The 27,386-nt window shown below is 33.4% G+C and overlaps 1 protein-coding gene across 4 annotated transcripts; it reads left to right on the forward strand.

Moving 5' to 3' along the window:
- Window positions 1–35: 35 nt before the first annotated feature.
- Window positions 36–26,592, forward strand: LOC105345289 (uncharacterized). Of its 4 annotated transcripts, XM_011453392.4 has the most exons (16): window positions 51–172; window positions 7,710–7,742; window positions 9,125–9,268; window positions 10,172–10,353; window positions 11,939–12,003; window positions 12,450–12,862; window positions 15,879–15,960; window positions 16,150–16,504; window positions 16,736–16,846; window positions 17,751–17,838; window positions 18,637–18,669; window positions 23,256–23,525; window positions 23,829–24,049; window positions 24,277–24,459; window positions 24,591–25,495; window positions 25,852–26,592. In XM_011453392.4, exons 1-16 carry the CDS (start codon window positions 157–159, stop codon window positions 25,988–25,990), a joined length of 3,240 nt encoding a protein of 1,079 aa, XP_011451694.3. In that variant the 5' UTR covers window positions 51–156; the 3' UTR covers window positions 25,991–26,592. The 4 variants fall into 4 exon arrangements, with proteins under 4 accessions (XP_011451696.3, XP_011451694.3, XP_011451693.3 ...); XM_011453394.4 differs by lacking the exon at window positions 7,710–7,742 and having other exon boundaries at window positions 36–172; XM_011453391.4 differs by lacking the exons at window positions 51–172; window positions 7,710–7,742 and adding an exon at window positions 8,856–9,009.
- The last annotated feature ends 794 nt before the right edge of the window (window positions 26,593–27,386 follow it).

Below are 27,386 nucleotides of genomic sequence, written 5' to 3' on the forward strand. Positions count from 1 at the left end.
TGATTTCATTGGCTGTCGAAGTTTAAAGAGGTAAATATACTCGACTTACTAGTCACGCTATCTTCCAGCTGTTTGAGTGCTAAGGTGTGCAATCGCAGGATATGTGACAGTGGACAGTAAATAAAGAGAATGTGAATATTGTTATCAATAGTTCTAATGGATAAACTTGAAGGTAAGATCTCTAACACACGTCAACCAGAACAAATGATATCAATAAGAACTTTTTATACAATCGTCAGAACTTTAGTTTAGAGTTATTAAAAATCGGTGATCGGCATACATGACCGAGTCTGTGTCATAGGTTATTGGTCATCGGAGGGGATCTTTCTTTTGTTTTGTGAGTTTAAAATACAAATAATACAATTTTAATAATGTTAAAATTTAGTTTTCATTATTAAAAACCTTTTTAAAAATATGAATTTGCTTTATTATGCATTAGAAATAAACTCTTGCTTTCTCAATTTTATTTTCAGTCTATAGTTTGTTTCTTGACACTGAAGATTGCACAATTAACTCTTAATTTTTACAAATATCATTTCAAACTTCTTTAGAAGAACATAAAAAATAAATTTATTACATATTTGTCTGTTGGTATCTGTAGCACAGAAATATATGTAGCATTAAATAAAAAATTAATAAATAAAATTGGTTTTCTGAGTACATGAAGCTTACTAAAGTTATACTATGTAAGGATCAAAATATAAATTAATAACATGAATTTACATTTCTCTGACTTGAACCTGTTATCCTAGCTTGTTTTGCACTGCATATTTCTTCATTATCAGCATGCGTGCAGCCTAATTGACCAACATCTTAGCCACCTTGCCCTGAAGAAATCTACGTTTTTCTTCATCATTTACAGCCAAAAATTAAAAACAAAAAAAAAAGTGAGAGAGAAAAAGAATGATAAAAATATACCCAGATAGTTACATGAAAATTCTATTAAGTATATTTTGCAACTTTAAATTTATTATTTTACTTTTTATATACCCGTAATCAAATTACATTTTAGTAGATAGGTAAAATATCACATGAAGCACATACATGTAAGGTAGTTAGGATTTGATTTTGGGCTTTGAACTTGTGTGTCAAACTAAATATATCATGCACCTGTTTTGATTTGCTTTTGTCAGTTTGTGTTGGGTTGATTATAGATACTTATTTTCATCAAAACTTTAGATTATAATGTTAATAATACAGGTACATTACTGTTAACATCCTTGTTTTAGTAATGAAAACAGTCTAATATTGAAGTAACCTTTTCTAAATATTTGCTAAAGATTTTGTACACAACTGCATATATTTTAATTCTGTCTCTAATACATTCTTAAAAATCAGAAATGTTCCATGTTTAAATAGAAGAAGAGAAAATCAATTTAATACCACTATTAAGATTAAAATTACTAAATCCTGTTCAGAAAAGGCACTATTGTATGATTTTGTTGAATGCCAGTTACCTAATACTTGCAAAGTCAACACACTGTTATTCTATGGCCATATGTGTCTGTATTGAGTTCCATTGAATAGAAGTATATACACTTGGTGACATTTGGAAGCAATAAACCCATAGAGGAAGGATTAATTTATTTACGGTGTGACCCTGTCCTCAGGATGTTGTCCATGTGTGCTAATTATGGTCTGGATGATTTAACATAGAGGTGTCGGTTCTCACAGCTTCAGAAGTATAGGGCTATTTCAGCCAGCTACCCAGCTTTTATTGATAAGCTTAACTGCTTTGTGGTCTGAATGGGATAGGTACTGTTTGTAAGTTTTGAGGGGGCATACAGTCCCATACAGTCCTATCCCCTTTTTCTATTAACCACACCCCTATCCTCCTTTTAAAAAAAGTTCATATGCCCATAAATTCATAAACTGTTTACTGCTGACCATGCAGAAGTGACGATCATTGTAAGCTGGCCGTCAAAGAAAAATGGTCTTAATCCCAAATTAGACGTGATTCTGACAGTTTATGGAATTGGTTGTAAATCACAGGAAGAGGTCATCACGTACTGTAAACGTGAATGAAATACACTTTCGGTCAAAGAAATGTACAAAATCTTCTTAGTATTTAATGACAAAGTATTGTGCTAAGCAATTTCTTTTAACCTTTTTCTTACTAAAAAGTGAGCTATTCCATCGTTCTCATTTGTCAGAATTATATTTGTTGCATATCAAACACAAGGAACTATTTCATAATTATACAGTAACAAAGATTTCAATTTCAAATAATTCTTAAAATTTTGACATTAAAGGAAAACAATTATCTTAAGGCCTTATTCGGCTGGATGAAGACAATTTGTGGCGTCACCATTGTCAAAGTTTAGCCATGTGACGCATCAGCTGTTGCATTTATTTGATTCTAAATATTAAAAAGTTTTGCTATTGTATGCAATAAGTATAGAAGTACATATCAATAAATCATTTTTTTATTTCTAGAAATAGTATAAAATTTGTGTTAACAACGAAAAGTTGCTAGAAATACTGAAAAAGAAATCTATATCCTGTGTTTTGTTAACCCCCATATTGAAATTGGATAGGTCATCATTTGCGGTGAATTAACCTTTTGTCCAAATTTTGAGATGCATGAGCAAAGTTGTATGATGGATTCAGATTGTGGAGTTTTAAATCTTCAGATTTCAGGATGGTTTTGAAAGAAATTTACATTTGAGTCATACTTCCAGGCAGATAAAATTAAGTGGTCAAATAGATAATCTCCTTTCTTGTCCAAGGTCAAATCAAGATCTATCACGATTTCATGTGATTATTAGGTGCATTAATATGGGGCCTTACCAGTACTTGCCTAGTCTGGGTCTCTCTTAGCTATCAAAATACAGAAAAAAGTTTGTGCTGGATTCAAACAAGCATGGTTGAAATCTAACAAGGATATTAAAATTTATATAGAAAACATTTTTTTGTTAAATGTAATTTTACACAATATCAAAGAGGCATATTAATGGTAATCATTCTAATGCTTGAATTTTTTTCACGATGATGCTGGACATTTAAACATGTTGATAAAAAGTTCTGTTTACAAACTCTGAATATTCTAATGATGACATTGACTCATAATGATGTTGATTAAACGATGGGTGGTCTTGTTTTATTCATTTTGCTGCGGCCAAATTAAAAAAATAGGTAAAAGATTTGTTCAGAATGCCGAAGAAGTAGAAGGAAATGTTCATGCTTAATTGATATCAATTTTATCTCAAGTGTCAATCTGCAGGTTGCACATATCTGCACCATGCACAGTTAACATTGACAGTTATGAGCACATCAGTGCTCCTTGTAGAACACCTCCCTCATTTGTACAGGTAAGGTTGTAAACATTTGATTTCTTTGTTCCACAGGCCATGTTTTTATCAGTGATTGACTGGGGCAATTTGTTACATTCCTCTGGGTACACATACTGACTAAACTTCAATCAAGTTTTAGCAACGATTACCTATCACCTGTCTATGAGTACCTTTTCAGGTGTTGATGTTTAGTATCAATTAAGCATAAGACATGCTGTGTTTAGAAAGTGATACAAGTGGCGACATTTGCTCCAAGGTAAACACTTACATAATAGGAAGTTAAGAAACCTACTTAATATCAAAAGGTAGCTGTATCTTATTCCATTATCAACCACTTCATTTAAAATCATTTTGGAATGAGAGTCTTGCTGATTGAACCCCCCTCTCTCTCTCTCTCTCTCTCTCTCTCTCTCTCTCTCTCTCTCTCTCTCTCTCTCTCTCTCTCTCTCTCTCTCATTCATTTTCCCTATTTTTCAATCCCCCTTTTTACACACAGTGACACATATAACACACTCAAACACTTGACCACAAAGAGACCTCTGAACAGTCCCGCTAATGGACCATCAATGATTATTCCTAAATGGTTATTTTTATAGAAGTAATTTGTAACATATATACCATCTGCAGTGTTGCTATTGGAGATCAATAGAAAAGCCAATAACTTCACAACTATAAGAGCCTACCACTTGAAAGCTGATATCTTGCATTAGGTCCCCTGATTTTCATTTATAATTAATCCTAAAGATTAGTGTGACACAACATGGTATTGTTTACCTTAGCTATTACATGTATTCTTGTTTTGAACTGACTAAAACAAGCAGCTGTTCATTTGTTAATTAGAATACAAGAATACCCTTCCCCCTCCCCCTTTTCTCTCTCTCTCTCTCTCTCTCTCACTCATGCTCCCAATAGACCAATATTAGTAGCACACAGTTTTAATATTTACAATTTTAATTTTGCAAAATCTTTTTCATTTCTGGACAGTGCACTCTCTTACCCACACCTGCAACACTTGGTGACAGACAGCAACTGTGATTTACTAATTAAGCTAGAGAGATTCTGGACTTTGGTCAATATCTTATCATTACTCACCCAGTTCTGACAGAACTAAGAGAGAGAAGAGAGCACGTGATGAATAAAAAGGTTGTGGTTTCAAGGATTTTCATCAGATACTACGGTATCTAAAGCACACATCTGGGCGTGTAATCTCTGTGGCCAATACAGGTGGCAAAGGTGCATTGACTTGTCATTTTGTCTCAGTATCCAGACAAGATCTACCTGATTTTTCATGGAAGTAGTCAAAAGAATATTGACATTTTAAAGAAAGGGGAGATTTTGGCTCTGGTTGCATCTATTGTAGACGTGGGTAGTAAACCAATTCATTGACTTGATATATAGTTGACCTATCATGAAATAATTGACACTTGGTTGGTTTTGGGGGTTTTTTTTTCAGTCAGTGTAATATTATAGAAAGGGGAGACTGGTTTTCATCGACCATATTAAAAAGATTTACTATACATGTATTACCACATTGGAAGTCAACTGTCCTTTAAATGTTGGTACTTTTTCAACGAAAGTGCATCTACCATAGTGATTAAGGGAATGTGATATTGATATTGACCGGTGAGGTTAATACATTGTGATGGATATGTTACATGTAAATGACAACTGATTATCACATGTCAGGCAAGAAGTTACCGACATGTGTCACAACAGAGCATTAATATGTATACTGTATAAACTCTTACAATACAAGTTTGAATTAAGATGCAGGTTTATCATTTCAACTGACTACGTGTCAAAGGTTTTCAGTCATTCCCTAGCTCCTCATTTTTTATTAATTTTTTTTCTTGATCACAAGAACACATGAACCAAGTACAAATGAGAATGGACTTGTGTGTCTATCACTGTTATATGTATATATACATTTAGACAGCGTAACAGAACCCCATATTTAAACAAAAACCCCAATCCACTGCGTCAGCTGGGTTGTGTCATATGGGGGAACATAATTTAATGGAAATGTCTCTCTGCTGTATGTAAAAAATAAATCTGCTGTCACCTTGGAATATACCGGGTCGTATAAAAAAACAGTCACAGCCCTAGCCCAGCCGGTGACTCTAATAAATCGCATCACCAGTACAAATGGCTCATGTCTACGGCTAAGCTATTGACGTCTTTTCGTCCTCTTGTTTTTCGGATGCTCATTTAAGACGCATGTTTTGGACGTAAGACACTTTGCTTTTAACACATTCTTTAGCACACACTCCATTTTCATGCATGCTTGCTTGACTTTGTGCACAGTTATGCAATCTTTCTTTCTTTAAAAGCTCAGGTTTTTGCTGCGCATGGACCGTGAAGGTCATGTGGAGACATCAAACCCTCTATAATAGTTCTGACAGAGGTTTTGGGGTTTTATTTTTTTTTCCACTAAGAAGGTTCAAGAACCTTGTTGTAAAGTAAGTGAGTGAGGTGTGAAATTGTGAAGAGAGATTGCATCACAATATTTATCACCTGGTAATTAGTTCAAAATATCTAGAGAATTTTCTTCAAACTTTTTTTCTCCAAACTAATAGTTCCTTTTTTTTTGCATACCAAGGCTTGAAGGCCAGTTTGCGGTTTATACAATCTGCTAGCTTTGTTCGGAACTGTAAACAGGAAAATAATTTAATATGACAAGGTTTATGCAAAACTTTTTTTTAAATGCACATATCTTGTTACTCTTAACACAATCAACTTGACCTTCAATGGGTGTGGTTATTGACCCTGTGGGGCAAAGATTAAAAATAGCAGCACAAGTTTACCTCGTAAATCTTCTTAAGTTCAGGGACCTAAATTTTCAATGTATTGCAAGAAATAAAAAGAGGAAAAAGCCCAGGTGATATTATAAGTTCCTATATCTCACAACTCTGTGGTTATGATTAAAATGTGAACAACATTTGAACAGAATTTGAGGGGTATTTTGTTATCTTTTTTGATTTGGAGAGTAATGAGGTCTCAGCAGTACACCTTTGCATAATGTTCACTTAAAACCTGTATGGTGGTGGATAATAAGCAAATATGTGTATGCAGAATGTTAGCAATGATTTTTATCTAGGCTGTTAATTAAATTATTAGTTGAAAAGTAACATATAACAATAATGGGATTATACTTTTTAAAATTATTTCAGCCATTAGATGTGTTTTTGATTCTTACAGTAAATAATCTTCAGGAACTTTAATTCCGATTATACAATTAATGCTTGAACAGAAGTTTAATAGTAAGGGAAGGTAATTTTCAAGCATATGTTTTCTTTCTTTTTTACCCTGAAGGGCAGAATTTCAGACAGGATGATAAATCATCAAGTTAACTTTTAAATTTTCACTGCAATTTAGAAAAAAAAATTTTTTTTAATTTGTTCTTTATTGTTTTGTTAACTTTAAGCATTTTTTGCAATATATTTTAAGAACTGGAAAAATTTTTACAAGAAAGTAAACTAACACAGTTCATTTTTCAAGAGAATATAAGAGGCAGAAAAAGGGATTTCTTACTTTGTAATTAGTAAGTTGACCTAATTAAGGTTAATGCCATGTAACTCTGTTTTGTGCGTGGTTACAACAAACAAGGAGTTCAAATGGATTGCACAAAAACAGAGTGAGATCCATCTTTCTGATGTTTTTATATGACAATTCCTTTGTGGTTTATAGATCAAACATTAGCACAAAATTTGTGATTACCTCTTACCCTCACCATAATTAACAAGATCAGGATAGGAAAGTGGCATGTATTAAAACAAGATTACGACAAAATTCATGATGGATGAATAAAATTACTATTTTATTGCATGTGATCTTTCAGCTAGGAGCTAAAAATTACAGAGAGCCTTAAGAAAAAAAATACCTGATTAAAATTTACAGCATTCTGTTTAGTTCTGCTGCATGACTGAAAGGTGGAGAGGGTGTGTTATTTTTATACTAGAGTATTCATTTGCACATTAATTAATGAACTAACCAATGCAAGGTGAGCTTGACACGGTTCAAATAAGTGCAGAAACTCGCAAAATAACTTAGTCTAGCCAAACACTGTTCACACTGCAAGGGATTTTAAATGCAGAAAAAATATTTAAAGTATATTGTTTTTGCTGAGTTTGGTACCATGTTGAATGTTTGCATGTATAATCTTGGGGTGTAGCTGACTAGCTGCATAACATTGGGGTTTTATCATATGGCTTGATATTGTCAGGTTCTGGACAAAGGACATTATGCGTATCATTTTCAACTTAATTGCAGTTGAGGGAGACAGCTTACCTAATTTGAGGGAGGCTGTTAAGAGAATGACTATATAGATTTTATAATGTAGGAGACTTGAAGTATATTAGATTCTATCAAAACATAGCCTAGCTGCTCCCTTTTTCAATATTTGTTAACTTTCTGCAGGTGCAGGTGCACAACAGTTTTATACTGTTCTTGGTAAGTTCTGTTCGCTAACTGATGACCATCGTTATACAATGTTATGGGGTCACATGGGCGCTAAATACATGTATGAAGTGATTAATATTTTCTAATAATCGGGCTGTATATGCTAACATGAAAGTTAGTGGGAGCACGCACCTGTTGAATTGGGTCTCATTTAAAAATTTGGCCCAGAAAAACAGCTTCATAATATCCAGAGTTTAATTGCCTAGGTTGCATATCATTATATTCCAAATTGCTTAAGTCATTCTTCATTCAGAATTAACAGAATGCTTGACTTACATATAAATCTAACTGGAGTGGATTTTTTCCTCCTGCCTTACAAAGAATGATGTAATTTTGAAGCGTTTAGCATGTAACATTGTGTATACATATTTCCAATTATCCATTCAGTTAAGTTTGCAAGAAGCTCATCAATAATCCTGTGTATAAATTATTTTAAATCTGACATCTGATAGATAAGTATTTCTACATTGAAATTAATTCTCTTTAGACTTTTTGTAAACCCCAGGTGTGTATTATGGAACATCAACAGCTTTATGATATGTAATAAATGATTTGAAAAACATTCATCTTATTTTCGATGATTAAGAATTTAAACAAGTGTCAAATATTAAGGAAGGTATGATAAGATATCAATGTTATCCAGTATAGAACTTTATTAACATCATAATACATGTACATGATTTATGGAATCTGTCCGAGGTTCTCAAGATTCCAACAGTCAGACACCAGTTGTTGTGATTTAAATGAACAGATGTTCTACTCTTTTATTTATATATTGTAAGTCTGTAAGTTCACCCCCTCAATTCTCAAACCGACCCCTTCCACCATACTTCACAATATCACATCACTCACTTCTTTGATATAAACTAGATTTGACAAGCCATATTGATGAAGGCAGCTCTGGTTTTATCAGTCAGGGAGAAAAAAATTGTTAAATAAAGAACACCTTGCAGATCTTCCTATTCCAAACATTTCTGATTTCACCCCTGCTCCTTTCCGCTTTAGTTTTTGATGTTTTACGTAAATCCCAGGATCCTACTGATATTGCAGCCCTTTTACATGTAGTTTGTTAACAAGTTCTATTCAAAGATCACAGATTGCCTGGCAATCTGACAATTAAAAGCTTCTAACAAGGAGAGGAGAATCATTATTTTACTCTTCGTCTTCTCTTTTAATTTTCCTCTGCCACACTGAGCAGTAATGGATGCTAGATCTAATCGGGCACTGTGTACATTGGATTGGAATCTCCTATGGATAGGTAGATGGTCAATATAAGTCGGATGGGGAGGGTGACATTTTATAACAGTGTAAGGTATTCTATAAAAGAGTTTATTGTTTTTCTTTTCTTAATATATTTTTATTTTGACGTTTAGAGTTGCTTCCTGGAATAGAAGAATTTCTCTGTCAAGACTTGGCTGGCGAAAAACTGTCTGAGGAAACAGAAAATAAGCGATTATATTATCTGGAGCGACTGGATATACTGAAATTACCACCTAGTGTCCCACCTCGATTGAAAGGTAAGATTTCATAGGGTTAGAGGGTATTGCATTGGTAGAGATGAACACAAATAGACACTAATGCTGACATGTGAAGAAAAAAAGCCCTTGCTATGTTGACACAAGAAATTAACCATCTATGCAAAAAATAACATTTTTGGCAGGTTGAAAAAGAAGACAGAAATCACACACAGTATGTATGAACAGTTCCTAATGTCCTTGAGAGATTCCTACGAAAGCGTCACTGTGTGTGAAAGGCAGGGCAAGTCAGTGTATAGTAATGATAACAAATGAAGACATTAAAAGTCAAACTGCTATGTCCAGAAGCTAAATAAATTAACGGGCTGCGGGGATAATGACTAGTTTGTCCAGAGTGGACACTTATTTTGCTGTGGTGCTTTTGATGTACCGGTATACCTGTTCAGACTTCAGATAGGTTCTATTGCATTAAACAGGTACAAATTCCCTCCTAATATGATATTCATGGTGGGGGTTCCTCGGTAAATTTAGGTGAAATACATCTCCTGTAAAAGGATTCTTAGACATATGTGATTATTTGATACCGATTTCTATACATAGATGTGGCTCGATAAACTCCATATATATCTACCTTAAAGCAGTCTGTGTTGACAGAAAATACCATAAATAAATGTTTTATTTATAGGTTGTTAATAAACGTAGGAAGGAGTCACTAGCACTTTTCATGAATTTAAAATGAGAAAGTATTGTTTCATGATGACATTGTAAGGAAAATCCTTCCCCCTCTTCAGTTTTGGTGTACACATTACGTCATATTATTATTGCTATAAATTTCTTTTGTCTGGACCATAATTCCATATATTTTTAATGGAGCTCTTACATTTCAAAATACTGGTATCTTATTTGCATTTTGTAAAAAAAAATTTGTTTTTTTTGTTATTGCAGTACCCGACTTTGGAGCTCCATTTTCCCCCTCCCCCTCTAGAGCATCGAGTGAACTGAAGTCACCAACTCTCAGTCATGACAACTTTCTGTTTGATTCTGGGGAGAATGACTTTGCTGCACATCAGAGGGAAATCTCGCGCTCGTTCATCTCTCCAGAAGACCTAGAGGCCATAGATGGCAAGGTGCGCTTTTTTTAGATCTTTTATTTACAAACATACACATCTGACATTTTAAAAGATCAAAAGTAGTTCTAAAGAGGGTCAGGAGTAACATCTGTGTAAATTGTGTTTTTTTGTGTCAAGTCCTATCTAGAAAAAGAATATTTTTTTTTGTGTTTTGAAAAATTTGCTTTGTTTTAAAGCCATGTTAATTATTCTTCAAAGGTCGTATGTACATATCTGGAAAGTTGTATGTAAATCAGTCCAAGTGCTAATTGTTTAGCATTTGAAACTGAAATGTTTTGAAGATGAAAGAGAAAATTTACGTCAGTACTTTTTAAGTTGTCATTCACACTGATTCCGTTTTAAACACATTAAAATCTTTTAAAACTATCAGTTTAACCTTTTTATGAACCAATCTTGATTGGACGCGTGTGGAGGAGAATGATAAACGAATAATTGAAATATTAAGCAAGTGTAACATGTCTCCCAGAGACTTTGTTATGTTTTGCAAATTCAGAGAAAAAATTTACGTCATTACTTTCATTGTCTCTCTATATTTATCTTGTCATTGAAAAAGATGGATCTGTAGGCTTTGGGTGTTATTTTGCAATATCCCAGTCCTTCTTTCTCAGATATTGGGATTCTGATCCATCATTTTCAGGATGAGACATTGTAACCAGATAATCTATCAAGCAAGATAGCCCTGCTTATCCTCTTATGAATGTGCGATTATAATTATTTATTGTCAAATTATCGTATGTGCTCGTGACATGCACTTGAAGATAGAATCTGAGAAGAAAACACCTTATCTCAGCATGTTTAACAAAAAAAAACCTGCCCCTATTTTCCACAGATAGAAAAAACTTTTGAATTACTTCCACTATCTGTTAACTAAATGCCGTTTTTAAACCATTAGAAATTTCAACACAGCATTTTAAGATTGTGAAATATTTAAAATGAATAAATGTTGGCATTAATTATGTCCTTAGGCACAGAGATTAATTTTTGGCCTGAATCGTTACATTTTTATCTATCTAGCAAGTTAAATTTTTTTCCTTAAAAAATTTAAGCATCATCAATTTCAAATTGTGAACTCACTGAAAATATAGAATAGTAAATTTGTTACATAAAATGCTTCCACAGACAAACATGTATAACCAAATACAGTTTCTATTCCCATTATTTTAACTACCAGTATGTAGTTGATTTGGGAATCGGTGTACGTGACTTTATGAACAGCTTCATAAATTAATATTACATGTAATAGAAAGTCAATGTGATGTGGGGAAAAGCTGATCGAGACTGTTGTGGGAACTTGATGATATCTTTACTAAAACACAGTCAAGTCTTGGTCAGCCAAGTGTTTTCATTCAGATATCATCAAATCACACTCGCTTCATTTGAAATACAAACCATTATGTTTGCAGAGCTGAATTAAAGCCACATTGTTTTAAAAGATTTCATCAGTGAAACATTTTTTTTTACTATTTGATGAAGAAGTGCTGTTTCTTTTTCATTTACATTGAGTGTTTTGCTTTTGTAAATTTTGGGGGTTGAAACTTTAGGTTTTTTTTTCATAATTTATACAGTCACTCTTTATTACCAGGAGGTGAAAGTTTACGACGATATTGATCTCGGTCATGGAGATGGAGAGGCAAAAAAGGATCAGAAGTTAGTATTTTTCATATGAACAAGATTGCTTTTATTACAACTATTAACCAAATAACATTTATTTTCCCATGCTCTGGTTTTTCCAGTAACTTGAAATGAAAGCGCATTGTAATGCAATTTGATATAAGTATGAATGTTGCAACTGAAGATTTACATTCACATTTTACTATATGATATGTAATAGTGGTACCGGAAGAATATCATAATGAAATTCAATATTAATGTAAATGTATCATCTTAAATACCCAGACAGTTTTAAAGTAAAACTCAGTTAAGATTCTAATATTTTTTTGCAATTTAGGCCTGCCAGGTGTCTGTTTAGTCACAATATTATCTGAAGTTAAATACAGAATCATGTTGTGCACTTTTACTTGAGGCTATATGCTTGCCGCCTTCAGCCAGGTTAGAATAACACTTCAACCCCCTTTATTATTATTCTTCCTCAGTGAATCCAAAAATAGCGATGACACAGATCTGTATGAGATTCCAGTGATAACGAATGCATCCCCCAACCACAGCCAGTCGGCGGAATCTGGGGATTATGCAGAGACCAAGACCCCAAATAAAGATGATTATGCTACCACCACTGGCGTCCAGGAGGACCTGCCCTTGTCACCTGAGGTGGTACCCCCACCTCTACCCCCTAGGAGAGAGAAGTCGGAGCCCCCATTACAGAGGGAGCAGTCTGTCACAGAAAACACTTTCCCCACCCGACCTGACCCCCCAGAACGTCAGGCCTCTATTAAAACAGATAGACCCCCAGATCTGCCCGCCCGGCCCAATTTGCCCACAAGATCAGAGATTTATAACATGGCTGAAAAGAAAGATGAGAGATCAGAAGGAAGTGTTGATCTTACAGGTAAAGGAATAATAATCTCTCTCTTGCGATGGGTAAGGTTGATGTTTCAAGCAATTAAAAACCTTTTTCTTTCCTTTTCTTTGCACTTTATTTCATTACCTGCAATTTCAATTTTCCTGACTGTTGTATTCTTTGTTGCCAAGCTTTGTGCATTGGGTCATTTCTTTGGGGCACAACTGACAATAAGGTTATGTCATGTGCACTCATTTTTTTGTTCAGAATATCATGGTTAAACAGGTAAATCTATAGATTTTTTTGTTAAAGATATAAACGGTAAGGAATGAAGTGTTAGATTTACATTTATATGTATGAAATGATAATTATATATCTCTAAGTAAACAAAATGAACTACAAAAAAATAAAACTAATTCACCTGACATTTTTAAACAATTTTTGGCATGTTTTGACACTTCTAACAGTTATTATGTTTACAATATAAATGATTTCAATGAGCCAGGAATTTTTAAATAAACATGATGGGTTTTGACGTCACCTACTGTGGCATTCAGTCCTGGGGTTACCATAAATGGTAACGTCAATAACAAAATATATTCTTATGTATTGCACTATTACTATTATAAAATTAATAATTATTTCAAAGTTGAATAAAAATGTTTACTGCATAATAGACATGTCAATTTTGAACCTTTGTTAAAAGAATTGATAACAATTTTTTTTTATTCACTTTAAGCATTTTCAAAGAAAAGGAAATTGTTACTCAAATAAAAAAGAAAAAAAAGATCAAAGTTTAAAATTATTCTGGCTATTTTCGACAAAAGGAGAAAAGAATCGTGATCTAAACAGAACTTGTAGATGAGTCATAGTGAGGGAAGTTATGCAATACCTTATCGAAGAAAAGACAATAAGAATGTGCATGGCATTTGTCATGGCTGATGTTCATTTATTTAGCATTATGTAAACAAAAGAATAAGATAAACATGAGCACAGCTGTAGATTACAATTGACACGGTGGTGGCTGGCCCACAAGTTGCTTTCTTTCATGCATAAAGTGAATAATTAAAAAAGGTCTACATGTATAGTTAAGTGGAATTTGTCTAACGAACATGGTTTGAGGGAATGCTAAAGGGGACGTCTATTTCTTTCGTTGCCTTTAATAAACACATTACAATGTTTGAATTTTCTTTTGATGTTGAGGTGTTTTCATATTTATAATTGTGGTCCTTTGCCAGCATGGCAGCTTGGGCCATGTATTTTATCCTTTCTTTTTTGCCTCAATCTTCTACATTAAATGTATTATCCTAATGGGTTTTTTCTTGCCTAGATGCTTTTTAATACCAATATTGGTACAATAAATTTGAATGTGTTTTAAAATATTAATCTTTGTAGGCTTTGTAGCATGTAGAAAATTATATTTCAAAAGCAGGATAGAGATATATAAAAAGTCAAATGAACTTTCTGAAATCTCAGATGTTGACATTACCCACTAACTAAATGTATAAAGTACATGTAAATATAGACATATTTTCCAAGGCAACTAATCAGGACTGCGTTTTACAAAAGAACTTACAACTTAAGAATGAATGAATACTAATCAATCACAAACTAATCAATGTTTTATCTTAAGTTTTTTGTAAAACGCAGCCCGGTGCATTAGTGATGAATTCATTTCTTTCATAAGAAAGCTATGTGTATCACTTGATAAACATATACACATTTGACAACTGTTGAAACGACCTTCACCTCAGCTTAATTATCTGTTCCTTGATCCAAACAATAATTAAGACAATTTATGAGGACCATAAAAAATATAACCTTTTTATTCATTTATTCAAAGATGTGTTCCGTGTTCATGCTCAAGATAGGTAGAGAGACATGCAATATCAAAACATTAACCAAGTTTTATTTTGTTTTTTATTTAAAGAAACAGCTAAACCAACTCCGCCCATTTAAATGAATTCATTGTGTCAAGATAATGCACTGTAATTATGTTCCTTTCTTAAGCAGCTTGATATTAATACGTCAATTATCATGCATTTTTATGAGGCCCGAAAAAAGTTTAGCACAGGCATAAAGACTCTAATTACCGTTTGGCTGCAGGAATAGTAAATGCAAGAATCTGACTTTATAATAAACAGTGCAAAGATTCTGTACTCTTATCATATACTTAATTGCACTTTCTTCTACTATCTTTAAGAAAAATATTTTGTGAACAATAAAATTAGATAAGTGTTTCATCAATGTGTCTATGTCATATGAATATGGTAAATTTATTTTTATCGACATTTTTTACTCCGGTCACTATTAATATTAAATATGGAACTCTCTGGTAGTCCTAAATAATATTTGCCCCAATATTCAAAGAAATATTTTTGAAACAAGTAATTGATTTTTTCAATCCTCTGAAATTGGTTTATCCAAAAAAGGAGAAAATTTTCCAAAATTTATTACTTTATAGCTGTGTAAGCAAAAACATTAAATTTGTGAAAAGAAAAGAAAATCACTCAGTTGAGAAGTTTAAAACCTTCAACAAAAGAATTGTACAAAGAATTATATAACCCAAACTTTTAATTGTAATACCCCTGCAGGTCTCTTACAAAGCATACTGTGATTTGCACTATAAGCACCTAAGTACAATTTAATATGAGCTGGGCTCTTTTAATAGAAACTTTTTCCAAGGTGACAAACAAAATGTTTTAACACCCAATGTGCTTTTTAAAAATCATGAGTAGAGACATTCTCTGCACATTGGGAATTCCCCATTCAAATGCTAATGAAGAAACTATTTTTAAAGTGCATCTCAGCATAAAATTGCCTTTGGGTTTCTTATGTCTTCTTTGAATTTCTATTCTTGTGGATATTTTTATTACGACCAGAATAATGTCTTGAATACATATGCATTTTATCAAGGGTATATCTCAAGTGCAATTAATGTACTTTATTATATACAAAATGTATGTGCTTGCTTTTTGTACATGTATATATGTGAGAGAGAGAAAGAGAGGGAGAGAGAAATCTCATACTGGGGTATATATTATTGTCTTTTGTTTTATCAAAGATGATGCTGATTTGACATCATATGAGTCCTGCAATGAAGACGATCAAGAAATCGAGACCAAACTGAACATCAAACTTCCAAAGTATGCAAAACAACTTCCTATTAATTTATTAGTGAACATAACTTATCATTTATTTGGCAGATATTTCAAAAAATTGAATTCATTGAATTTTGATAAAAAAAGAAGAATCAGAAGCCAATTAACACTTTAAACTTTCGAAGTTAGTAGATTTTTTATCAACATCCATCTACATAGTTGTTTTTATTTTAGACCCATGAAAAAGAAAAAGCCTTCGAGGCCCCGAATCAGCCGCTCGTCCAAGGAGTGGGATGTGACTATTCCTTACAAATCCTTGGAGGATGTGACCCTCTCAGGGGAGGTAATGTACAAGGGGAAGTTATCCTGGACCAGGAAGCTGGCTGCCCTGACAGATGGACGAATGGTGTGTTACAAACCAGAGAAGGTAGACTCCAAACCGGCTCTGGTGATTCAGCTGACCGGATACGAGGCAACCTATCTGGAGAAGGAGAACCGGAGGGGATTTGACGTCCGTCTGATTCACCCCAGTCTGGAAACTCACATGTTCTCTGTAGACCTCAAGGATTGGGCTCAGTTGTGGGTGGAGGTGAGAAAGAACAAGAAGTTAAAGTCTTATATTTGTTGTTGTATATAAACTTAAGTTAACAAGCCTTTAATGTGGCTTATCAATGAATGTACTTGTTAGCCAAAAATATTGAATATGTACCTTGATTTTTTTAAAAGTATGATGTCTGTTTTATTCATATAAAAGGTTTACATCAGTTGGTAAATTTTGAATGTGAGATCAGTATCACCAATTGCACTGTTTTTTCTGCAGTACATGAATGCGATGAGTAAAGGGAAACCCCCTCCTCCTGGTCAGCGTCACCACTTAGTCAGGGGCTCTACGTTCAATGGTACAGAAAATGGGAAAGTCTACGGCAGCAGGGTGAGAACTGTCTTTTTCGAAGGGATCATATTCTGTATTTTTATGCCTCCCTATCAAAGATATAAACTGTAATGGTATTGCTCTGTATGTCATGTCTACATCTTGAACTTCTTGCTTCTTCTTTCACCCTTTACATGAAAGAAATTTTATTATCCCCTCGCGCAAGACTTGTTGCTAAGGGGATATAGCATCACTGCTGTGCGTGTGTGTGTGTGTATGTATGTTTGTCTACTTCAGCTTGCAAGCAGGATTTTAGAAAACCCTAGCATGGATATTTATCAAACTTCGTACACTTATTTGGCATGGTAAATTTAAGACAAATCCTATCAATTTTCAAGTCAATTGGTTGAATTCTTTCTAATATTTTGTAAAATTAATACAATTTTAGCGGAAATTTTATGTACGATTTGACAATAACTACTTCCGCTTCACTATTGTGAAACTAAAGTAAAAGTAAGCAGTTCAAATCAACAACTTCATATATTTTGGATTTAGATCTAGTACAGGTAAAAAAAAAATTTATGGAGTAATGGAGGGTTAGTACAATTTGGTCTCAATTAATTACATTTGCATGACTGTATATTCCTAAATAATGCATCCCCCACAAAATAATTCATGTCACGAGGGGATGCTGCGCTTAGCAGAGCCCTTGTTTACACTTTGTAATGTGAAAGGTCAAGGTCATAGGTAAATGACTTGTGAAGGTCACTGTTCAAGTAAATTACAATATCAGATTGTTATAGATTATTAATCTATTTTAGAATGTTCTGAGTGCCGAGTTAACAAATGCATGTGTTTTTAAACATGTCAGGGTCAGATCTTATATTATTGATAGAACTTTAAAATTATCTGTACCAATTGTTAAATTATCCATCTATTTTCACCTTTTTTTCTATTTTTATAGCCTGATCTTCGGAAATCCATCTCCAATGTATCCACAGAGAGCAGCAATTCCGACACTGAGTACTCCTCAATGAAAAGGAAAAGTCGAAGTACGTATAACGGATTAATTGCTCGAAAATAATAAATGTAAACCAGACAATAATAGTCAGTGTACTAACATCACTAAGACTTTGCATTTCTGTTTCACTGCAGTAACCATGACATAATTTTGGCATATAGAAATATCCAGGGATATATTTTGTTATCAGACAAGCTTATTAGTAATCTGACATTTTATACATATTTCAGAGTACAATTAAGTTAAGGTACCTCACTACACCTACACTTATACTTTTTAAGACACTACGTCACAAGATGGCGATTTAAATGTTTTGATAAACTGTTTATATCGTTCGTTTGGGTTGTATATCGTTATAGCTCAGTGGTTAAAATATTGGGCTTCTGAACCGCAGATCATGAGTTCGAATCCGCCTGAAGCTTTTGTTCATATTAACAGAATTAAATTTTTGAAAATGTAATTTATCACCACAAATTGCACATTTTTTGCCTATAAGACTTAAATACTTCTTATCCATTATGATATCTATCATAATCAAGTAATTTTCTGCTGATTTGAGAAGATATTTCACGGTGTAGTGAGCCACCTTAACACGATCTTAATTGAATTTTTTTTTTTTTTTACAATATAACCAAATCTGAGTTCTCTGGTTGATTCACTTTTCAAATTTTTATGCAAAAATTTCAATAGCATCATCTAAAATAGACATAACTTTCTGCCTATATAGATTTCATTTACATGAAGCCATATGTAAATATTTATGGTTTGGAAGATGTCCTTAGCCAGTGATTAGAAGTGTCGAGATTTTGATAGTGTTATTTTCTTTCAGGTCTGTTTCAATTATTCATGACTGCAGAAGAAGGTTTAAATGTCTCACTTTTTGTTTGTTTTTTATCTTTGCCTTATGTATATCTTATGCTTGCTTTTATACTGTGTGCAATTTAATTCCCATATTATACCATTACCTAGCCTATCAGTTGCCTGAAATCTTGCCGACTTCCACTTAGAGTTGAATGAAGGGGTGATTCATGTACCATGGCATCATGTGCATGAGTATTAAAGACATTCAAAATCATCCAAGTTGAAAAGATTGGGGGGGGGGGGGCAAAAACTGGAAGAAGTGTTCCTCTGAAACTTTTTTAAAACTTTTTAAAAATTGAATACTAGCTGTTTCCTAAAAATTGAAAAAATAATATTTCAATAACAATTTCCAATTCAATTATTCAATTATACATTATAATTATGAAACACAAATTGTGTTTCATAATTATAATGTATAATTGAATAATTGAACTGGTAATTCCCGGGAATTACTGGTATTTTCGGGAAATACTGGGAAATAAAGTACAACTACATATTATAGTACTTCATACTTAAGACATTAGTCTTAATTAAATCTGTAGGGATGTAGACAATAGTATACCTTGTCAGCAATGACATTTTATAATTGTCTTTGATTTTAACAAGTTTTGACTAAGGTCAGTAATGCATTGGTTATCTCTTATGAATACTCAAAACATGGTTCATTCATATACCATTGTAATTTGTTTTTAAGGCTTAATCAGGTATAGGTGCATCTACACAGTTATCATAAACATATCAAAGGTTCCATTTTCTGGTTATTTGGAGAATATGAAAATGGGGCAAGAAAATTGTGAAAAATAGAGTGTGACTGTGTCACTACCTCAGTATGCAACACACCTAAGAAGAAGCCAATTAGCCCCACTCACAGTATATATCTCCCCAAAACAGGAGCACAAAACTGTCAAGTGTAATTATTTATTAAAACAACGTGTGATTATTGAATTTTTACTTGCAACACCTACACTAATTATAACAGTTTATTTTGTGCTTTGAATTATAAATCTGTAAAACACCAAACTTGAAGTTAAAAAAAACTGGACTAAAATTTGTACATTAGCAGCTATAGAAATCTTTTGGAATAGGTGATCTGGTGAATTAAAGATTTATAAACTGACAGTGAAATGGGGAAGTATAATAAATTGGTTTTTGATGCTTACTGTTAATATCTTTTATCATAAATATAAGTTTTACATTGAACAAACTAAAGAAATAAAGATTATAAATTTGCATTTCCCAGTATTTCCCAGTATTTCCCAGTTTAGTGGAAAACAGTAGTATTTACCGGGACGGGAAATACCGCTATTTACCACCGGTAATTCCCAGCACTGGTATTTCCCGGCCAACCCTGAACAAAATTGTTGAGAAAAACAACAATGGTGATAATTTATTGTATTATGTATTAGTATTTCTTGGGTATTGAACTTTCATATTTATCATGTAATGGTGAATTCTGTCTGACAACAACAAACAAACATAATCCAAAAAAGAATATAATTTTATATATATATTCACCTTAGAAAATTTTTAAAGACCAAAATTTGGTGTAAAAAAAGACAATAAGGTAACTGATAGAAAGCCCCACCCTAGTTGTGCATCAAAAAGTATCATGCTGCAATGCATTTAGGTTGGTGACAGAGGTTGCCAGGTTAATGTAGTAAATTAAGAGTGGTCAATGTATATATATAAATACCAGCATTGATAGTAGCATGTTGGGAAATTATTTTTAGGTCACCTGAGTCACTCAGGTGACCTATTGCAATTGGTCTTCGTCCGTCGTCGTGCGTTGTGCGTCGTGCGTCTGTGCGTCGTGCGTTAACAATTTTACATTTTTAACTTCTTCTTGAAAACTACCAAGCCAATCGTTACCATTTTTGGTGTGAAGCATCTCTATGGTAAGAAGAATCTAAATTGTGAAATTTATGGCTCTGCCACCCCTGGGGTGCCACGGGCGGGGCCAAATATGCAAAAAAAGCCAAATTTTCAAAAATCTTCTTCTCTACTTCCACACATGTGAGGAAAAAACTGAATGCATGGTTATAATGTCCATGAGGCCCTCTACCAAAATTGTGAAATTCATGACCCGTGGGTCAGGGATTCAGGCTCTAGGGTGGGGCCAATATGGCCAAATAGTAAAAATGTATTAAATCTTAGAAAATCTTCTTCTCTACTACCATATATATTTGTTAAAAACTAAATGCATGATTATGATGTCCATGAAGCCCTCTTCCTAAATTGTGAAATTCATGACCCCTGGGTCAGGGATTCAGGCTCTAGGGAGGGGCCAATATGGCCAAATAGTAAAAATGTATTAAATCTTAGAAAATCTTCTTCTCTACTACCATATATATTTGTTAAAAGCTAAATGCATGATTATGATGTCCATGAAGCCCTCTTCCTAAATTGTGAAATTCATGACCCCTGGGTCAGGGATTCAGGCTCTAGGGAGGGGCCAATATGGCCAAATAGTAAAAATGTATTAAATCTTAGAAAATCTTCTTCTCTACTATCATATATATTTGTTAAAACCTAAATGCATGATAATGATGTCCATGAAGCCCTCATCCTAAATTGTGAAATTCATGACCCCTGGGTCAGGGGTTCAGGCTCTAGGGTGGAGCCAATATGGCCAAATAGTAAAAATGTATTAAATCTTAGAAAATCTTCTTCTCTACTATCATATATATTTGTTAAAACCTAAATGCATGATAATGATGTCCATGAAGCCCTCATCCTAAATTGTGAAATTCATGACCCCTCGGTCAGGGGTTCAGGCTCTGGGATGGGGCCGTCAGGCCAAATAGTAAAAATGTATTAAATCTTAGAAAATCTTCTTCTCTACTCCCATATATATTTGTTTAAAACTAAATGCATGATTATGATGTCCATGAGGCTCTCTACTAAAATTGTGAAATTCATGACCCCTGGGTAAGGTGTTCATGCTCTGGGGTGGGGCCAATATGGCCATATAGTAAAAATGATTTAAATCCTAAAAAATCTTCTTCTCTACTCCAACACATGTGGGCAAAAAACTGAATACATGGTTATGATATCCACAATCTCCTTTACCTAAATTGTGAAATTCATGGCCCCTGGGTCAGGGGTTCAGGACATGGGGGGGGGGGGCAATATGGCAATAAAGTGTTAATGCATATAATGTTTAAAAATCTTCTTCTCTATTCTCACACATCTGTATTAAAAAAAAACGACTAATAATTATGTTTACCAGGAAGTCCTCTACTGAAATTTTAATGTTCATGTCCCCTGGGGTATGGGTTTTGACTCTAGGGCAGGGCCAAAATGGATGTATAGATGTTAATGCATATAACGTTAAAAAATTATCTTCTTTACTCCCACACACCTGAAAGGAAAACTGAATTCATTATTTTGTAGACCAGATCTTTTAGTTTTTTACCAAAATTATAGGTTTCACAGTTTGAATTAAATGTGGTTGTCATTACAAATTTATAATTTTTCTACTCCAGTATGAAACCAAATTAATTAGATGCATATATGAGACTCCATGACAAGTTTGTGTATTGGATATATGCTACTCAGGTGACCGTTAAGGCCAATTGGCCTCTTGTTTAGAAAGGGATTTATCAGCATAGACAAACTCACCCCTCTGTTTTGTTTTTTCTCAGGGGGTGGGTGGGGTGTTCTTAATGCCAATTCATTTCATGCATACATTACTGGTATGAGACAATTTTTTAAACCTACATTCTGTTTTTTTTAATAGTTCTTTCCCAGGTCAGCTATCTTTTATGTAACTGTTTGTATGTTTGGTGTTTTTTTTATTAGTTTAAAATTTGGTTTTAATAAGGTTTTTATGGGTGTTATTTCAGCATTTACCGTATGTGGCTTATTCTTTTGGTTTTTTTTTTCACTTTAATTGAGAATTTTTTTCCTATCATGCTGTTTTTCAGCTGGCATGGTCATAAGTATTTTGCCTAAAATAACTTTTATATTACATTAACAAGGAATTGATATCAATTCATGTCAGACATGATTTCGTGTGGAGTAAAGTGAAATCAGACACCTGTATAAGACCAGAACATGTTAGAACATGACTCATCGGTGATACCCGATAGGCTGAAAGAAACTGAACACCTCAACATGTACAATGTATATGTTGTTGTATGATATGCAGAATCCATTATCTCACCTCTTGAATTTGTGTGTTCTATATATAGAAAATATCTTATCTAAAATAAATTTGATTAACAAATGCTGATTATAATGTTATATAAATAGAGTACATGTTCATGTACCTTTAATTCAATGGTCAGAACTAATATGAATAACATAATTGACCTACAATTATAATTCTGCACACAGAAAAAGGTCAAACTTATTAACAATGTCATAAAGTTTTAACAATATGCAAGTTGTACACAGTGTGTTTGATTTATTGTACATGTACTTGATTTAATATCAGAATTTGTTTAAAAATTTTAATTCATGATATATGAAATGTATATATAGCTTCATTTTTGGACACACTGTTTAAGGAAAAATGTAAATACCGGTATATATTAAGGAGAGTAAATTCACTTATTCAAACCCTCCAATTTATACTTGCTACAGAGGACCGACACAGAGTGAGTAGAATGGGCTCCATAGCTTCCAGGGCAAGTTCCTTTTTTGAATCCATTGGCAAAAACAAGGGCAAAAAAATGGCTGCTTCATTGCAAACCAGCAATAGCCTTGGGAACTTGGTGGAAACTGGAAGTGAAAACAATAGCCAAATTGACCTCATTCCCTTGGAAACAAATATGAACTATACATCTAGTTTCAATAAGAATTCCTGTCACTCCATTGAAGACTTGGTCTGCGATAGGAAAACACTTCATCAAGGTATGTAATCATCAGTAAACAACTAAAGATGCATAAAGTACTTATTGCAAAACACAGTACATGTACCAGGCGTCGGAATCTTTAAATTTCAAATTTGCATAGGTTTATTTGGATGTAATTTTATGGATTAAAAAAACAAAAAACAGTTTTATAGTTTGTTAAGGAAGGAAATTCATATGGGTAACTCTCATTTTTTGTACATTATTTTTGGAGTAGCATAAAAAAGACAAGGCATTACATTTATTACATGTATCATCTTTTAATGGAGGACAAGGACATTTCATATATTAACATCTTTCATAGGTTACCTAAACATCTACAGCAGTTTCAATAAGAGAAAGTGGGGTAAGCGCTGGTGTGCTGTGAGGGACAACATCTTTGAGTGCTATAGGAATAAGTCGAGTACAGTGTGTGAGCTGGAATTCCCACTCCACCCATGTGTTCTACTCCAAGCTGTGGAAGAGACCAAGAGTGTTCTTGGACTGATGATCTCAGAAAATGGCCAGGAAAAAATTACTGTTGAGGTAGAAAACTATTGGTCATGAATGATTGACTAAGCTACGTAGCTGTTTCGAAAAATTATTTGAGATTTACTATATAATTTTGATCTTACCAGTAACATTCCTCAGAGAAATACAGTTCTGTTTGTTGTTTGTAAGAACCAGATATGATTTAAACACTTAAAAACAATTGCTTCTGACAAGCATCATACCGGTATTCAGCACTGAGAATTTTTCTTCTCTTCTTTCAGCCTCTAAACAGAGAAGACATGGCTTGCTGGCTGCGTGTGTTCATGAACCAGACCTCAACGGAACGACTTCCTGAGGGGCTGAACAAATTCTGGGTGGATGATGAATCTCCTTACCACGATATTCAGTCAGAAAACATGAACAGCCCACTGTCTGATGTCTTTCCTTGTGAAATGGCTGAGGAGGTAATATGAAGTTTAGATACATGTAGATATTTTTTTTCTATCTTTCTAGTAAGATAATCAATGTGGTTGAAATAATGAAAATACTGGTATGTGATACCTGAATTTGATTTCTGAATATCTTTTTGCCACAGACAATTTTAGCTGGAGCAGCCTGCGATCCCAATGACTCTGTGATGGAGATATCTATAATGTCACAACAATCTACGGGAGAAGATGTCACTGCAAATGATAGTGCTATGTCAAATCCCCGAGTGCCAGGGGAAATAAATGGGGAACTCTACACGCAAGTGCAAAGGACTTCAAATGGATTTTTAGAGACCAGAACTTCTAATAGTTTAGATGAAGAATTCTTTAGTTCTACAATAGTAAAGACGCATTCCATGGGGAAATCTTCTGCCACTCTATCTAGAATTACCACATCCACACATAAAGGTTCAGTTATGACCAAGACATTTACCCACTCCTTCAGCACAGGGTTTCTAGGTGGGGCCAATGATAGCAGTTTGTTCAATGAGATTTTGTCCAAGCTCAACGAAAGTCGAAAACACAGTGACTCAGAGGAAGATGTGAGTGACACACCAACAGACACTGCCTACAATAGTGCAACAGGATCAGAAAATAGTTCACTGGAACGGAAAAATAAGTTTGACACCGATTCCTCAAGTCATAGTTCCACACTGAAAGACTTTGGTTCCTCTAGTGATAATCTGAACATCCTAAAGGATCCTAACAGCATGGATTATGAAATCTCACTCCAACTCATGAATTCCAATCAAAAAGACCAAAACATGAACATACAAAATACTCTGAATGGCTTGAACAAAGTATCCAGTCCGTCTAATGTGATCATTTCCAATGTCAATAACTGCCTGACGACAGTTGGGCAGGGTCACAGCAAAGCTAACAGGGACCAATGTGACTCGGCCATATTTGAATCGGACTCCATAATGGATGATCTTTCTTGTGCTAGCCCAGATGCCCTGAAACGCAAAATTGAACAACTCCGTACACATTTAGTGGAACTCAAACAGAAAAGGTACGTAATAATAAATGTGTGCTAAATTTGAGAACTGTTCATATACCGGTGTTTCCGGGGGGAAAACTGCTATATATAGCCATTTTTCTGGTGGGAAAGATGACTTGGGGGAAAAGGCACTATATAACACTGGTACACCTTTAGATTTCATGGTTTTATCATTTTATGATTTTTTGATGTGTTTACAGTAATCAGAGTACTTCACAAAATATTGAATTATGGCGGCGTATATAAAGTAAACTGATGGTTGCCTTTAACTTGATTTCAAACTTTATTTCTTGGATATGAATTTCAAATTAGACCCTATTGTCGAAAGTCAGATTTTGAGAATAATTTTATTTTTTTTTATTTCACAGAATATGCCTTCGTGATCGTAAACTGTGTTGTGAAACAAACATGCATAAACAACTGGAGCAAGAATATGCACAATTGGATGAAGAATGCCGCACTGTTTCTGAGGAAATTCAGGCACTTGAGGGGAAATTAGAGCCATGAAAGAAACTTTACATTTTAATTATACATGTATTCACAACATTCCAAATTTCCCCCCAAAAAGTAATACAACCTTTTGGGTGAAATTTAGCACAATTAATGTATTCAATTAATTACCCTTGATGTAACTTTGCAAGGATTATTTTTAAACAGAAAGGACTTTGTTTCTTCAATTTTATCTATCTTTATTGTTATCATTCTTATGCATATCAAGATATAAACCAATCAGACCTATTTGTCAGGCTATATGGAGACTCATATGCTGAAATGATATATAATGATATAATTAATAAAATTTACCTTATTTAAACAATTGCTGTGATATTTTATGAAACGTTACAAATCACTGATATTTTCCGTGATTTTTGGTCACTGAATATTGTGCTATGTTATTTATTTTGATATTGAATATCATGTGATGGATATTACAAGGCCAAAACTATATTTTTTATTGAAATATATTATCTAATCAATGTTATTTTTCTAATTGTGCATATTCAGATAACATTTCTGTTCAATTGAAAGATATATGTGCAAAAAATGCAATTTCTGTGTTAACAGCAATAATTATAGTGTAAATTTCATCGGTTGTGAATTGTTGAGAGGACAAAATAAATGCATTTAGCCAAATTATACATGATAGCACTTTAGTGCTTTTCTATATTTTGTGTGTATTTTGTATTTTATGAGTATTTTATGTGCTCCTAAAGTTGTGACGTGTTTTGTGTTTTTATGGTCTGATAAAGGCATCTTTGGTGGCAAATCTTTCACATTCATTGCCTTAAAAATATTTTTTGTCTGTGTTGCAATCTTCCATTATTGCTAATACATTGTAATTTAATATTTGGTGTAAAATGCCTTATAACATTGGAATTGCTTTAAGGGATAATATTTGCTATCATTCAGTAAACTAAATGCTCAAGTTCTTTCATTGAGTAAAAAATTAAAAAGGTTTAGGAATGGCAATCGATTGCAGAATTGCTAATTGGTTAATCGCTATTCTGACCAATGAACTGGTTATTCATATTATGATGTGCATTTTTTTTTCTTGTGATTGTTTTATATCATTGTTATAAATAGTACAAACAAATTTTGATAGGAATATTCTGTTTGTGTATAAATCAAAATATGATCTAAATATTTTATCTCATGATAATTATTCAAAAGAAATCTTAAACGACGACAAAACTGTCATGGAATAGATTTACTGACCACGTCACAATTTGGCAATCAGTTCAACTTCTTAAAACAAAGTCTGCCCATGTCAAAAGTTATAAATCTCTTTTTGAAATGAATATTCTTTGTATTTCTAGTAACATGTATTTCCTGCTTTAAACAAAATTGCATTTTTTATGTAATAAATTGATAATGTGTTAAAGGAAAAAAGTATAATAAACAC

The sequence above is a fragment of the Magallana gigas genome, chromosome 3 (genome assembly GCF_963853765.1).
Source record: "Magallana gigas chromosome 3, xbMagGiga1.1, whole genome shotgun sequence".
Classification (NCBI taxonomy): Eukaryota; Metazoa; Mollusca; class Bivalvia; order Ostreida; family Ostreidae; genus Magallana; species Magallana gigas.

Excerpts from the sequence above, each read along its gene's own strand:
- LOC105345289 (XM_011453391.4), top strand. The coding sequence starts at position 8,952 with ATGGATGCTAGATCTAATCGGGCACTGTGTACATTGGATTGGAATCTC. Across the intron at positions 9,269-10,171 it reads TGTCCCACCTCGATTGAAAG|TACCCGACTTTGGAGCTCCA; the intron begins GTAAGATTTCAT and ends TTGTTATTGCAG. Across the intron at positions 23,526-23,828 it reads TAGGAAAACACTTCATCAAG|GTTACCTAAACATCTACAGC; the intron begins GTATGTAATCAT and ends CATCTTTCATAG.